A 14,115-nucleotide genomic window follows, 5' to 3' on the forward strand; every position below is an offset into this window, starting at 1 on the left:
ATACTCCATCATATAAGTTTAGATTTTGTGGCATAATAACTTGAAACAAACATTCTTGCAAGCTAAACACGAAAGTGAAAATGTCAATCATACACACGAGACTACACGCTATCTGAAGCGGTAAAGCTACAGACCCAACTATTGGTTCCAAATAAAGAAGAGAGAGAAGAAATATCTCACACATAAAAAACAAAAAACAAAAGTGGCAGCGTACTGTTGTATCGGCTTAACTTACACATGGTACTTAGGAAGAACGCCTCCTTTTGCGCCAAACAAAGCCATGTCAAGCAGTGGTTTCTGATGAGATCGAAGCAAGAGCACCATATGGCAATTAATCTAGAGGGCAATCGCGATTGAGGTAGCAGAGACACAAGCAGATGGTTCGCCATGAATAGTCGTGAGAATAGTCAGGGCATCAATCCGAGATCCTTGAAATAGTCATGATCCAGAGCCTGTCGAGCTGTGATTCTTTTGCTCGGGTCCAAGTGGAGCATTTTCTGAGAGCCAAAATGGTAATTAGATTGATTAGAGATTGGCCATATTAGCTGTGAAACAAATGCGAATCTCTCCTACAGAAACAAAGCATCTATGCTGATGATTACAGTTTTGACATGATTTAGCAGCTAAAGAATTCTGGTCTCAGAATCTCAAAACTAGATATAACAGCAAACTAACTCCAGAATCAGAGAAAGCGGTTGAACTAGGTAAATCTGATTGCATATGCTTAATGCCATCACTTATTAGAATCAACATAGTGTCATGGACGATCATCGCTCAGCTGCAACACCTTTGTCGACGGACCGTTCGTCGCTTTTGTTTGCTTGTACATATATTTGGCAACGTGTTTTGCATTGTTTTTATGTTTTTGCTTGAAAACTGTGAGCAGAAATAGTTTGCAGGGCTAGAGACCGACCGCTCACCAGAATGGACAAAACTACCCCAGAATGGTTCGGTTTTCGTGTGCCATGGCCTATTTTCTACAGACTACAGTGAGGTGCGAAACATCAGCCGTCTCAGCACCCTAGAACCACCCAGGTGGCACAAGGTTAGATGGGGTTTTCGGATTAGTCTTGAGCATTGATTAGATTCACAAGTTCGCACATAAAGCTTATGGGGGCTTGCCAATGCGCCCGACACCCAATGAGCAGTTGTTTGTGGACTTGCGACTGTTCGTTTGCCTTCCAAATTCATTGTTTTATCCTTCCTCTCTTTTCTCTATTACATACCAAGTGTTTGCTAAATTGCTCATAAAGCTGCCCTCTTTGTGAGACATCGAGACTTGTTCGTCGCTCGTTTTCTAAACTAATCAATTTGCTCTTTTAAAGGTCCTTCAGGACTTGAACAAGGTTGCAACTAGGCTGACCCTTTGCGGATGGATAACGCAAAGGTGCCTCATAACTTAGGCAATTCCAGCTAAGTCTAACATTTTGGTATTAGAGCAAGCAAACAATTCGAGCAAATTGCGAAAGTTCGCGATCTCGCCATAGCGAAGCACCATGAGGAATCAAGCAAGATGAGACAAGTCAGAAGATTGCCCCAAACAGTCGCAAGTGGGCTACAAGTGCAAACTCGCTCTCAAGCTGTTAGAGTCGCTCAAGAGGAGCACGACAACGAAAATGGCGAGCGAGAAGTTGACTATTCTCCATGTGCGGAGGAAGCACAACCCAAAGCGCCAACCGAAAAGAAAAGCCATAATGAGAGGCTTATAACTGCAGAAACCCGCCTTGATGTTCTTGAAACGAATCTAGAGAAACTCTACTAAGACCAACGAAGGCTTCTTGGAGTAGATAACTCACAAGGGAGGTAAAATCTCTCGTGTCCAAGATTACGTTGCTCACGAGGGCTTTTAATGCGGGAGAGAACATCACCCTCGTTGCTCCGTCATAACCAACGTTCCGACTACATTCTACACTCTAATGAATCAACTGTTCAAGGAGTATCCCAACAAGTTTGTGATCATCTACTTGGATGATATCGTTGTCTACATCCAAATGCTCGAGGAGCATGTCAAACAACTTCGAACAATTTTCAAGATTCACAGAGAGAGAACACTTTGTTCGTGAAAAGAGAGAAGTGCTACTTTGCCCAAACGGAGATTTTACTCTTAGGCCACCGAGTCAACGGAGGATCCATTCGGATGGTCAGATCGAAGGTGCAGGTTGTAGCGAAGCGGCAAACACCAAAGAAGGTACTGAAGCTAAGATCCTTGATTTCGTCAACTATTATCGACGCTTCATAGCTGGGTACTCAAAATGCACAGCTCCACTAATGGAGTTGTTGAAGGAGCAGCCTTGGTGATGGTCAAACAAATGTGAAGTAACATTCCAAGACATAAAGGTTGTTGTGTTAGAAGAACCAATACTCAAATTTTCAGACTATTGGGAGCCTTTTAAAAGTCCACACAGATGCTTCGAACTTCACTATCGGAGTACTTATGCAGGAGGGTCACCTGGTGGCCTACGAGAGCTGCAAGCTCAACAAGAACAAGTGACGGTATCTGGTGCATAAGAAGGAGATGACAGCAATGGTCCACTGTCTACGAGTATAATGACACTACATTCTCGAAACGTGATTTGTGCTAAGAACAAACAATATCGCATTAAGTTACTTTTAAACTAAAAAGATTTCCCCATAGCAAGCACGATGACAAGACTTCCTGGCTGAATTTGATATGGCAATGGAGTACAAGCCTGGAAGAGCAAATGTCATGGTCGATGCATTGAATAGGAAAGTGGAGATGGTGAATGTTGTGCAATTGGAAGGCAGAAGCCAAGCAAGTCAATTGCAATCCAACTTTCTTTCAAGACCAGGAATGGACTGTACAGTGATCCCCAAGCAGTAACCATGATGCAACTGATTAAAGAAGACAAGGCACAATAATTTTGAGTCCAAGAGGGACTCGTCTACACTAAAGAGAATAGAGTTTATGTTCCCCGAGCGAACAATTTGAGGCGTGAACTCTTAAAAGAGTGTCATGGTTCCCTTCGGGAAAGACATCCGAGTATTCACCGAACATTAGCTCTCGTGGAAAGGGCCTTTGATTAGCCGAAGATGGGGACTAATATGGAAGAATATATTCGGACGTTCCTTACTTGCCAACAAGATAAGGTAAAGCAAAGGAAGCCAATGGGACTTTTGGAGTTATTGTCCGTACCAGAAAAGTCGTGGGAGAGCATTTTTTTGGACTTTATATCAAGCTTACCAGTGGTAAGGGGACTTGGATCGATACTCATGATGGTCAATCGATTTTCAAAGTATACAACATCCATTACTACACCTTTACATTGCTCAACAGAGGAGGTGGCCAAGTCGATAAAAAAGAATGTAGTGAAGTATTTATTAGGGGGTTTCGCACAATGTCATCAGCGATCGAGACGCACGATTCTTGGGACGATTTTGGACCAAGCTATTCAAATTGCTGGGATCCAAGCTATACTTCTCCACAAGCCTCCACCCTCAAACGAATGGTCAAACTAAAAAAATAAATTCGCTCTTTGAGCAATATCTTTAGTATTACGTGAGTGCCAACCAACGATGACTAGGTGAAGTTATTAGACATAACCCAATTCTCCTATAACTTGCAATAGAGCTCTACATCTAAGAACCCCTTCGAGATCATTATTGGGCAACAACCGTCAACTCCTCACACCTTAGTGATCAATTATATCGGAAGTAACTCATCAGCATATCGCTTTGTAAAGGAATGACACCAAAATGTAGATATTGTCTGGGTTTTATTGGAGAAAACGACCAAAAGATGAAGTAGGCAAATCTAGGGAGGCAACCACAGAAATTCAAAGTCAACAACTTGATGCTGGTGAAACTCAAACTAGCATCACTCCAGTTCTTTAGGCATAAAGTGCACAAGGGATTGATGCGTAAGTATGAAGGATCCTTCCCAATTATTAGCAAGGTAGGCAATATCTCTTAAGTTGCAACCAGTGACATAACTCAAAATTCACAATGTCTTTCACGCAAGCAACTTGAAAGCCAACCACTCAGATACACAAGATGCTTCCCGAAATGTTCCAACTCAGTTAAAACCCCTACCAAAGCCTCCAACGAAAAACAAGTAGAAACCATTTTAGTGGATCGCAAGATAAAGCTACCGAATGGGGCAGAGTAGATCGAATACTTGGTGAAGTGGCAAAAACTTCCTCAGATAAAAGCCAATTGGGAGCCTAAAGATGCCCTGCAACATGAAGTCGTCATCAAAGCCTACCAACAAGCATTGACAAGTGCATTAATAGTTTAAATGGTGGAGAATGTCACGGACGATCGTCACTCACTCGCAACACATTTTGTCAAAGGATCGTTTGTCACTTTTGTTTGCTTATATATATGTTTGGTATCGTGTTTTGCCTTGTTTTTATCTGTTTTTGCTTGAAAACTGTGAGCAGAAACAATTTGTAGGCCTGTAGAGTGACCACTCATCAAAATGGACAAAACTACCCCCAAAATGGCCTAGTTTTTGCATGTCATGGCCTATTTTCTATAGGTCGCAGTACGGTGTGAAACGTTAGTCATCTTAGCATCTTAGAACCACTCGGGTGGCACAGGACTAGATAGGGGTTTGAGACCGTGTTGGGTATTGATTGGATTTCAAGTTCGCATGTAAGCTTACGAGGACTTGCCAACACGCCCAACACCCGGGGAGCAATTGTTTGTGGACTTGCGACTATTTGTTTGCCTTCTAAAGTTCTTGTTTTCTCCTTCTTCTCTTTTCTCTCTTACACACTAAGTGTTTGCTGAATTGTTTGTTTAGGTACCCTCTTTGCGAGACATCGGAACTTGTATGCTATCTGTTTTCTAAACTAATCAATTTGCTCTCTTACAAGTCCTTTGGAACCTGAGCGAGGTTGCAACTAGACTGACTCTTTACGGACGAATAACATAATGGTACCTCACGACTTAAACAACTCCAGCTAAGTCTATGCCAGTAGAGTGCAAAATGTTGCATATGACCAGTAACACTTTACTAAATGTTACAATGTCTGATTGTTCAAATTAGCATTATCAAAAATTTGAAATACCAAAGCAAGAGATCTTTGAAATATGCATATATCAAAACTGGAAGAACTTACCGATAGAAGATCAATTCCTGCAGCTTCAAGATTTGGGACTACTGTTGTTAGATCCTGCACAACAGAAATCCAATAAGCTATATTAGCATTGACGTATGCCACGAAGGCAAATCCAAAAATATTAGCTCTCATACGCTTAGGATTGCAATACTAGATTAGCATCAAGGAGTTGATCCCATGTCTAAGCAAGGTATGAAGAGGGAAAGGGGTGGGAGAGAGTCCTTTATCAGATAATGCAAGTATCTTAATGACACAGGAGTCCTTTGTCATACTTGAATAACTTCCTTCTCTCATTTATCCTAACAACTGGGTTCTCAAATATGATATAGGCATTCATAAATTCCCTAACAAATGACTTTATTCATTCAGCCTTACCAAGAAAAAGATTTTGACATGTGAAAGCAGATATAATGTTCTTTATTCATACCTTGGGAAGCCACTTGGGGAAAGCAGATTTGAAGTCAGGTAAGGAAGTAACTCCAGGCCAAATTTCTTCATTTGGAGTACCCAAGATTCTATGAGAATAAATAGCTTTTACATAAATTAGATACAAAGTATCATTATCAAATACAAGAAAAGCATGTTTCAGCATACATTAAACAACAAAAACCTGAATATCTTAAATAATTCATCAATCTCAGAGTCTCCAGGAAACAAGGGTCGCTGATTCGCCATTTCAGCAAAAATACAGCCTACTGACCACACATCAACAGGTGTTGAGTAATTTCTGGACCCGAGGAGGATTTCTGGTGCTCTATACCAAAGTGTTACCACCTGAAGGATTTAGAGAAAAGTACAGATGAGATGAGATTTTGGAAGTCTTTAATTCAAGGGTTAAATTTCTTGCAAGTATTGTCCTCAGGCATATAGCCTGAGATACACGAGCATGATCTGGACTCTAGAGACCTTATCAGAGGCATTGGGCAACTTGCACTAGTCCATATTTAACATTTGTTGGTTGTAACCTAAGACTTAAATCCTCTTAATTTAACTAAGGATATTTCTTTAATATAGTTCAATTGCAGCAAAAGATCCATGGTCGACCCTAAATAGTTGAAAGTTTCCAGCTTATTGTTCTTGTTGTTGTTTTGTTTTAACCTAAGGTCTGAACCTGCCTGATCTTAAACAGAACAGCTTTTATGATAAAAGCTGGTTGAGCTTTTATAATAATGGTCGACACCGACATATTAAACACTTTTTATTGGTATATCATGGTTATTTTCTGCCATGCCAGTATGAGCATGGCACATTGTCATGTTGGGGAAATGAGGTTGTTGGCAGTACCATAAACCATATTTAGTCTACAAATTATCTGATATGGTATAACCATCTACAGAAAAAGTTAATGAAGAACCTAACTCCATAAGACAGCAGTCAAACCAGGCATTACCACATAAAACAGAATTACCAGATGGCTTTGAAGCAATGGTAACAGTCACTATGCTGAAAGATAAATTTGATCTAAAACAGCATTTTATTATTTTTTCGAGAAAGATATAAGATAACTTCAGGAGGTCAAGCCTTGTGACAACAAAAATGTTACTTCTTTCTGACCTGTTGACTAGGATTTGACTCACAGAAACAGCCTCTCCATTTGCAGGGAGAAGGCTGTATACTCCTCTAACCTGCACTAGGAGGAGCCTTGTACCCTGGGTTCACCTTTTTATATAAGAGAGCTTCAGGCATTTGTGATCAACATCAATAACTTATCTACACTAAGCATGAGTATAAATTTAAGGCTGACTATGGAATTATAATAATGCAAGACCTCATGTGTGAAAGTTCGGACAGGAATGCCAAAAGCTCTAGCAAGCCCAAAGTCTGCAAGCTTCAACGCATTTGTACGCCGATCAATTAATAGATTTTGAGGCTTCAGATCTCGATGAAGGACCCTATGTGAATGACAATAGGCAATGCCACGAAGTATCTGATACAGATATGTCTGCAGGTGCAAAAAGAGAGTAAGACATAAGCTTCCAAGATATGGATATCATAAACCCAGAACACATTTCTATACTCATCTCTATCGTTATGAGCATGTATACACTGTAACAGAAAAAAAAAAAAAAACCACCACTTGCATCATAAACAGGGCCTTTTTGCAATTTCACTTAGAAGCATTGACAGTTTTTATAAGAATACCATAATTTTGAAGAATATGAGCCTCAAACAAATAAATCACCTAGGTGCCGGAATCATTGTAAATCATGGATCTTTAAACAAAACTAAAGAAGTTGTTTTCTGCATAAAAGATATTTATTTACAAGTCATACATGGTGTTGAGTAAGTATTGCATTATTACTTTAGAAGAAAATTTCTGAAAAACTGATGAATTGACCAGATCATCAGATTCTGCAATAAAACAAGACAAATCCCCTGACTTTTTTTCTGCAAAACTACCTTCAGCTAACTTTCATGAAGACGTTTTCTCTACACTTAATGTACATGGTGAGAGCTATATGAAAGCATAGTACTCTTACAATGAATAATGTAGGATATATTAAGATAGGCTCTACAGGAAAAAGGTGCTCACTTTAATTAAACGAGGATCTTTAGCAAGTTCTGGGCAAGAATCCATATGCTTCTTCAAGTCCAAGTCCAGATACTCAAAAACTAAATAAATTCGTTTCTCACTGTGGACTACATCCTGCAACCTGTTGTGCCAATAGAATGATATTAAAATCACCAAAATCTTGAGTTTTTGAATTTCATGGCAGGAACAATTATGAACACAGGTTTTTTCTTGTCATGATGGCAAGAAAGAAAAAGCAACATAAGATCAAGAAGAAAATAATCTGAAAAATCACATCTATCAAAAATGCATAGGTAGATCTTCAACATTTGATATAATCCAGAGTTAAATGTCACGTAAGGTAGCTTACAACATCATATAAAGTTATCAACATTTTTCACATCCAAGAAAACTACAGGACAGTGTTGTGGCAAAGTCATATTAGGTTGAGACTTGTAAGGTAGAAAATGTTACTGGAGTAGGAATTTTAAGACTTTGTAGCTGCTGCTCCAAATGGTTAGTTTGTATAACTGAGTTCAGAGGTAGATGCCAACACAGAACTTTCAGACAAATGCAACACTCACATACACATGATTAAAAATAGACAATGCATCTCCTTGTTCGACAAAAAAGCTATGCTAATCTATGACCAGATATCATATATTGTAGCAGTCAGAACTGTCAATTTAGGAAGCCCAAACATCAATATCAGCTTCTATTTTTGAGCTTATGGATTGGTAGTTGGTACATGGTTTGTGGGATTGATCAATCCCAACAATATACAGCTATCTGAATTTAGACATTAGGACTACATGAAATTGGCCAATCTCAACACTCCAGGCAGTGTCAGCTATCTGAATTCTGCTTTGTATGGATCCTAAATCTTCTAGCCACTCCTAAAACTGGTCCTAATTTTGCATATATCACGTTAGTGTGTGGATATGAGAGCTTTATCTTCAAGATCAGCCGGGAGAAATCGAAGATATCAAATTAGATGTGTGCATCTAGGAAAAGTAAAATTAGATGTCAGCTTAACAACTCTTCCATCCCAAAGTAATTTTATTTGAATAAGTTCAGCCAGAGACCTCCGAAAATATGCTTTTATTTTCACTTTTAATCATCCATACAGATGACAGAGAACTCACAGTACTCCAAAACCTCCAACTAAAACATACTAGCTTACATTCTCAATAAGGACCGAAGAACCACAGTCAACTCCTAATAGTAGACGTACTTATACAAGAATCATAAAAGAATTTCCTTTAAAATAAATTCAGATTTCAGAACAGAAGACCACAGCTATCCCCCCTTTACTATGTGAATTATTCTTAAAAATGAACGAGATCAGGAAATGTTGTTTGCATATTCATTAAAGTAGGTGCAGAAACAAAAATGCAACATTATAAGCATTTCAATAGCGTAAATGTGTATAGTAGTCAGTGAATTCCCCCAAGTTCCTGTATTTCTCTGGCAACATCTCCATAGACTAATGCATACTGATAATATTCCAGCACTTCTGAGGAGCTAAGCAAGGGATGATGATAACGAGGAAACCTTGAGAACTAGGGTGGATTCATGAAACGTCAAGTTCTAGACGAATTAATTCTTTTCAAGGAACATTAAGTTTCAAATGGAAGCATTGACACAAAAAAAGTAAAGTTAACTGAGATTATGACATAGCTGAAGAAGGGAGAGTCGGAATGGAGTTACCTAACAATGTTACTGTGCTGCATTTCCTTCAGGAGAGATATCTCTCGGATGGCGGTGCTCGGGACCCCCTCATCCTCTTGCTCCAGCCGGATCTTCTTCAGAGCTATTGTCTCGTTGGTGAGACGATCCCGAGCCTTGTACACCACCCCGTAAGTCCCCTCCCCAATTTTCTCCACCTTCTCATACTGCAACCAAAAACCCTCCTTTTACAACTTGAGAGAATGATAAAAACTACAAAAGCGTTCATTTGCGAGGAGCACAGCAGCACTCACCTGGTCCATTAGATCCTCGAAGACCACGGCACGCGCCCGCAGAGGCCAATCACGACCTAGAAATCAAGAAACAAAAGCAAAAGAAAGGATTCTCAACAAGCAAAACAACACTCCGTTGCAAATCGATTTTGATTGGTACAAGGGACCGCATTTGGAGCAAAGCCCTAGCGGTATCCGCACTCCAAAAGCAGGAATAATAAGAATCAGATAGAAGGGGGTACCGAAAGGGGATGGATGATGGGAGAGGTGCGATTGGATTCAGGAGCCGTATGCAAGAGGAAGAGGGGGCGGAGTAGAGAGATTGAAAGAGAGAGAAGAGAGAAGAGGCGGGAGAGGCGGGCGGGAGCTGCCTCGCTTTCTTCTCTCTTCTTGCTTTGGCAGCGTAGGCGTGGCCGCTGTCGGCTTTTGGCCAGAGAATTTGGGGGTCGGAGAGGGGGGCGGAGATCCGGTCTTCGGAGTCAAGCCAGGAAACAGCTACTACTTCTGCTTCCAATTTACCCTGGGTTTTACGATAATTGTGGGAATCAATTATCTCAAACTGTACCTTTGCTTGTGATTGGTGACAGCAGAGAAGATCTTGTGGGGACATGTCCGGTTCCAATCAATAGGCAAGAGACGTCCGTGGGTAAGATCTCAACAAATCAGAAGAGGACCGCTTAGCTCACTCGGGCGCGGGAAACGTGCTTATGTGGCCTCTAAAGGGCAATGAATCTGTTTGACCGCATCTTTGACTTAAGGTCACGTGAAATACACGTGATTACCAAAATAATACTACGCGAGCAATTTCGACCTCTCGTGCTGTGTCTTATTCTTCAAATAAGTTACTGTTTTTTCTTCTAAATTATGTGGTTCACGAGAATCAACTTTGAATATACGACATATGTTGCATATTTTTCCCCAATAAAAATTAAGATGAACATATATTGTTACTCGTAATTTAATGTGAATCATTCGAACATTCATTTCTCAATAAATTTTCCTTTATACATATATATATATATATATATATATATATATATATATATATATATATATATATATATATATATATATATATTCATCGCATTAATCAGCAAATAAATTTTCCAACGGTTGATTGGGAACACACATCGATGAGTTTGGGGCCCGAGAGATCAGGGCTCGAGTGTGAGGCACGTGACGCGTGACTTTTTGTCGTGTTACAAAGCATTTCTGGTTTTTCTAGATACTTATATCCCACGTGGCATCGAGACACGTAAATGGACAGCGCTTCCTCTAGAGTAGGTCAGGAAAACCAATCCAAACCGGAGTTTTCGCACCACGGGCTCCTTGGAAGGTTTCCACAGGTCGAGTTCAATGTATCTCATTTCCACGGGACCCATGAAAACCCAGAAGCCGCGTCAGTGGATTGTTCCGTACCCAAAAGATTCCGCCGAAGAACCTTCCGAGGAACCCTCTCGTGCCAACCTTCCTTGAATAGGTGAGACCTCTCAGACCATATCTGCGGAAGCAGCCGACATGGACATTCCAGAATCTTTGTTGAGATAAGGATATTGACTAAATGAGGCGCTCATTCTACAGCACGGATCCCGCGATGGACGGTGGGTCCTTTTAAAGCGTGATCGTGGGGCCGCTTTCCTCGCCAATGAAGCGCTGCCATCTCACCTACTTTTCCTTGAACGTTATCTCAATAGACACGACCAATAGTTGCCGCATCCCTTATTGCCGAAGAATGTAGAAGTCGGATTTGCTTCTTTTCAGCAAGAAGCGATAATAATATTTCACTTCTAATGAATCCCCCAAGACAGCTCTAACCATATATTGCTTCTTGACAACTCTACTCAACTCTGGCCTTGTTTCCCTCCCTCCTTTATTTGAAAGACTTCTTTGGTATATGTTGATTCTATTTTGTTTATGCAGTTGTTTTCCTAACGTAAACGAGGCAGTGAATTGGCCACCAATTCCGGCGAAGCAGCAATTTTTGCCTATGCTGTACAGGATGCTTCCCTCCGGTCTCAGATGGAATAGCTCCACAGAGACACGTTGCCGTCGCTCTCGTCGTCGTCATCGTTCGTCGGCAGCGGCGGTGGCGGATCGATCAACAACCCCTCCGCCATGTCCAGGTACCCTTGCATTCCGAAGTTGAGACCGTCTTCCACGAGGAATGGATCACAGGCTGCCGCCGACGTCCCCGCGGTCTCGCACGACGTTGTATTCTGGTCCTGCATTGGCTCGGGAGCGTCCGGGTCAGGGTGCGGCAGGAAGGCCTCGGCCGCGCGGGCCGCCGCCCTGCGGATGTCGGCGGGACTGGACGACTCCGGCACGGGGAGCCGCAACGGGGAGTCGGCGAAGTTGAGGCAGGCGGAGCGGCCGCGCAGGGCCATGGCGGCCACGTCGTGAGCGCGGGCGGCCATCTCGGCGGTGGGGAAGGTGCCCAGCCAGATCCTCGACTTCTTGTTGGGCTCCCGGACCTCGCACACCCACTTGTCCCCGTTGCGCCGCCGGACGCCCTTGTACACGGGGTGCCGCGTCTCCCGGAACTTGGTGCGCCCGGCTCGCCGCTTGGGCGGCGCCGACGACACCGTCGCGTACGACATATCCTCGTCCGACGCCGCCGACCTCCGGGCCAACGGCGAATTCGTCGAGTCGCTGCTAAAGTTCTCCATTCCCAGTCGGCTGTCTTCTTCTTCTGTCTGCTGCTGCTGATGCGGGTGCTGTGGTACGTGTGGTGGCGAGCCTGGACAGGGTCAGTGATGTGTTTGACCGACGAGTGGGAAAGGCGTTGGAAGGAAGGGTGGTATAAAATGGCTTGGGGGTTGGGGGTGGGGGGTGGCGGGAAGGGGTCGCTGTCGAACACGGCACACGGAACGCCAGGTTGGGCGAGAGAGAGTACAAATGGGATGCGGAGGACCCAGCTGGAGTCAGACCGGGTCTTCTCCTTTGAGTTTGTTCTGGACTCTCCTCCCTCTACTCTTTTGCCAATATGACTAAATTGGCAGCGTCCTCAGTCTCCGTTTGCTCTCTGAAAACCAAAGGCACAGAAAACATAATTTTGGGTCATCCGAACATTCTTTTCTGACCGTTCTGCATGAAAAGATTGAACCAAAATTGACCTTAACCTGTTCAAATTGGGGGGTAGATTATGGTGGTAGGATTACCGGTGGATTTCTTAGAATCAGATGCGGGTCGGTGCTCATCCGCAGTACAATACCAGAAACCGGTCCCCGGTTCAGCCTTATCTAAAGCCGAAGGATTAGCGGTACGTTCCCCATCACAGGCCCTCAATGCATAAAGGAAACTGGCACGTTCCGTTATCCTTTTTATTCGAGTGCATCATCAGCTGGTCCGTCGTGGCCGCTCTCGCAGGAGAGTGGCGCCGGCCCACGAGAGTGCACGAATCTCTTCGACACGCTTCTGATCCAGCCGTGTGATGACGAAAAAATGAGGTGGCAACTAGATATTTTACCTGTGCAAACAAGCCGGGATCAGTCAAGTGGCGTGAGAGCCACGCGGCCCAGGCTCAGCGCATAGAACAGGAGCGGGTACGTACTTTAAGATTCACGTTACGACCTGAGCCACGCATATCGAACCGGTCATTAAGTTTGTTTGGAACGAAGGTGCGTGCTCCATAAGCCCACCTTTCGTGGCTGGTCGAAACTCCAAACGCAATCCCATCACACGTGCGCACACGCACATGCGAGTTTTAAGAACTAGTCAAAGGAGAACTGGTTAAGATCATACAAAATAGTCATATAATGTCAAAATTAAGAACTGGTTCTAAAGAAGATAAAATTTAAAAATAAAAAAATTTACCTAAAAATATTAGTTTGATGATCATATCAATAACTTACTCATCAATTTGATGATTCAAAATCTCAACATCTAGCTATTTAAATGCAGTTGTGTCCTGTAATCAAATCCTACTTGTCTTAGTGATAAAACTATTAAGTCCTACATTAATCGAGGAGTATGGGAACCAATGACTCATAAATTCGTCATATCTTTTTTATCCTCAAAGACGTCTTTTGAAGTTCACATGCTCCGTAAAGATAAAATCGTGCGGGTACACCTTTTGCTCAAAATAGATAATTCTTTACGAACCTACAAGTCGCACCAATGATCGATCAACCACATTGTCCCTTATCACTTAGCAAAAAAAAAAAAAACTTATTTACACATACTTTTCCGTAAAGTTTATTCAAAATTTTAACATCATGAGAACAAAACACAAAATAAATTAAGAATTGCTGAAATGAAGAATGACCAATTAACTGGAAAATAGGTCCATAGAAAATTGATAAATGATAAACAAAATCAAAACATAAAGAGAAGGCATTTACACTAAAATAATCTGCATCTTTTCCACTCCATATTCTTGATGAAGATTTTTGACCCTTTTTATCTTTTGGAACATAGACATGAACTGCACAACAAGTTTGGGCTTTTCAATACTAAATTCAAACTTAAATGAGTCCATACACAACTCAATTCAACTAGTTAAGCAAATCTTCCATAAATGAAAAAACATCTGGACTCATGCTGCTTCCTGGGCTCAATC

The 14,115-nt window shown here is 42.0% G+C and overlaps 2 protein-coding genes across 2 annotated transcripts; both read right to left on the reverse strand.

Moving 5' to 3' along the window:
• Positions 1-40: 40 nt before the first annotated feature.
• Positions 41-10,048, reverse strand: LOC103970292 (cell division control protein 2 homolog). Its single transcript, XM_009384012.3, has 9 exons — positions 9,800-10,048; positions 9,579-9,634; positions 9,307-9,491; positions 7,618-7,738; positions 6,853-7,026; positions 5,695-5,858; positions 5,512-5,599; positions 5,085-5,138; positions 41-497 (listed from the first exon to the last, which is right to left on the reverse strand). Exons 2-9 carry the CDS (start codon positions 9,585-9,587, stop codon positions 408-410), a joined length of 885 nt encoding a protein of 294 aa, XP_009382287.2. The 5' UTR covers positions 9,588-9,634; positions 9,800-10,048; the 3' UTR covers positions 41-407.
• Positions 10,049-10,643: 595 nt separating this feature from the next.
• Positions 10,644-12,345, reverse strand: LOC103970293 (dehydration-responsive element-binding protein 1G-like). Its single transcript, XM_009384013.3, has one exon. It carries the CDS (start codon positions 12,221-12,223, stop codon positions 11,573-11,575), a length of 651 nt encoding a protein of 216 aa, XP_009382288.2. The 5' UTR covers positions 12,224-12,345; the 3' UTR covers positions 10,644-11,572.
• Between the last annotated feature and the right edge of the window lie 1,770 nt (positions 12,346-14,115).

This window comes from Musa acuminata, chromosome BXJ1-11 (assembly GCF_036884655.1).
Source record: "Musa acuminata AAA Group cultivar baxijiao chromosome BXJ1-11, Cavendish_Baxijiao_AAA, whole genome shotgun sequence".
NCBI classification, from domain to species: domain Eukaryota; kingdom Viridiplantae; phylum Streptophyta; class Magnoliopsida; order Zingiberales; family Musaceae; genus Musa; species Musa acuminata.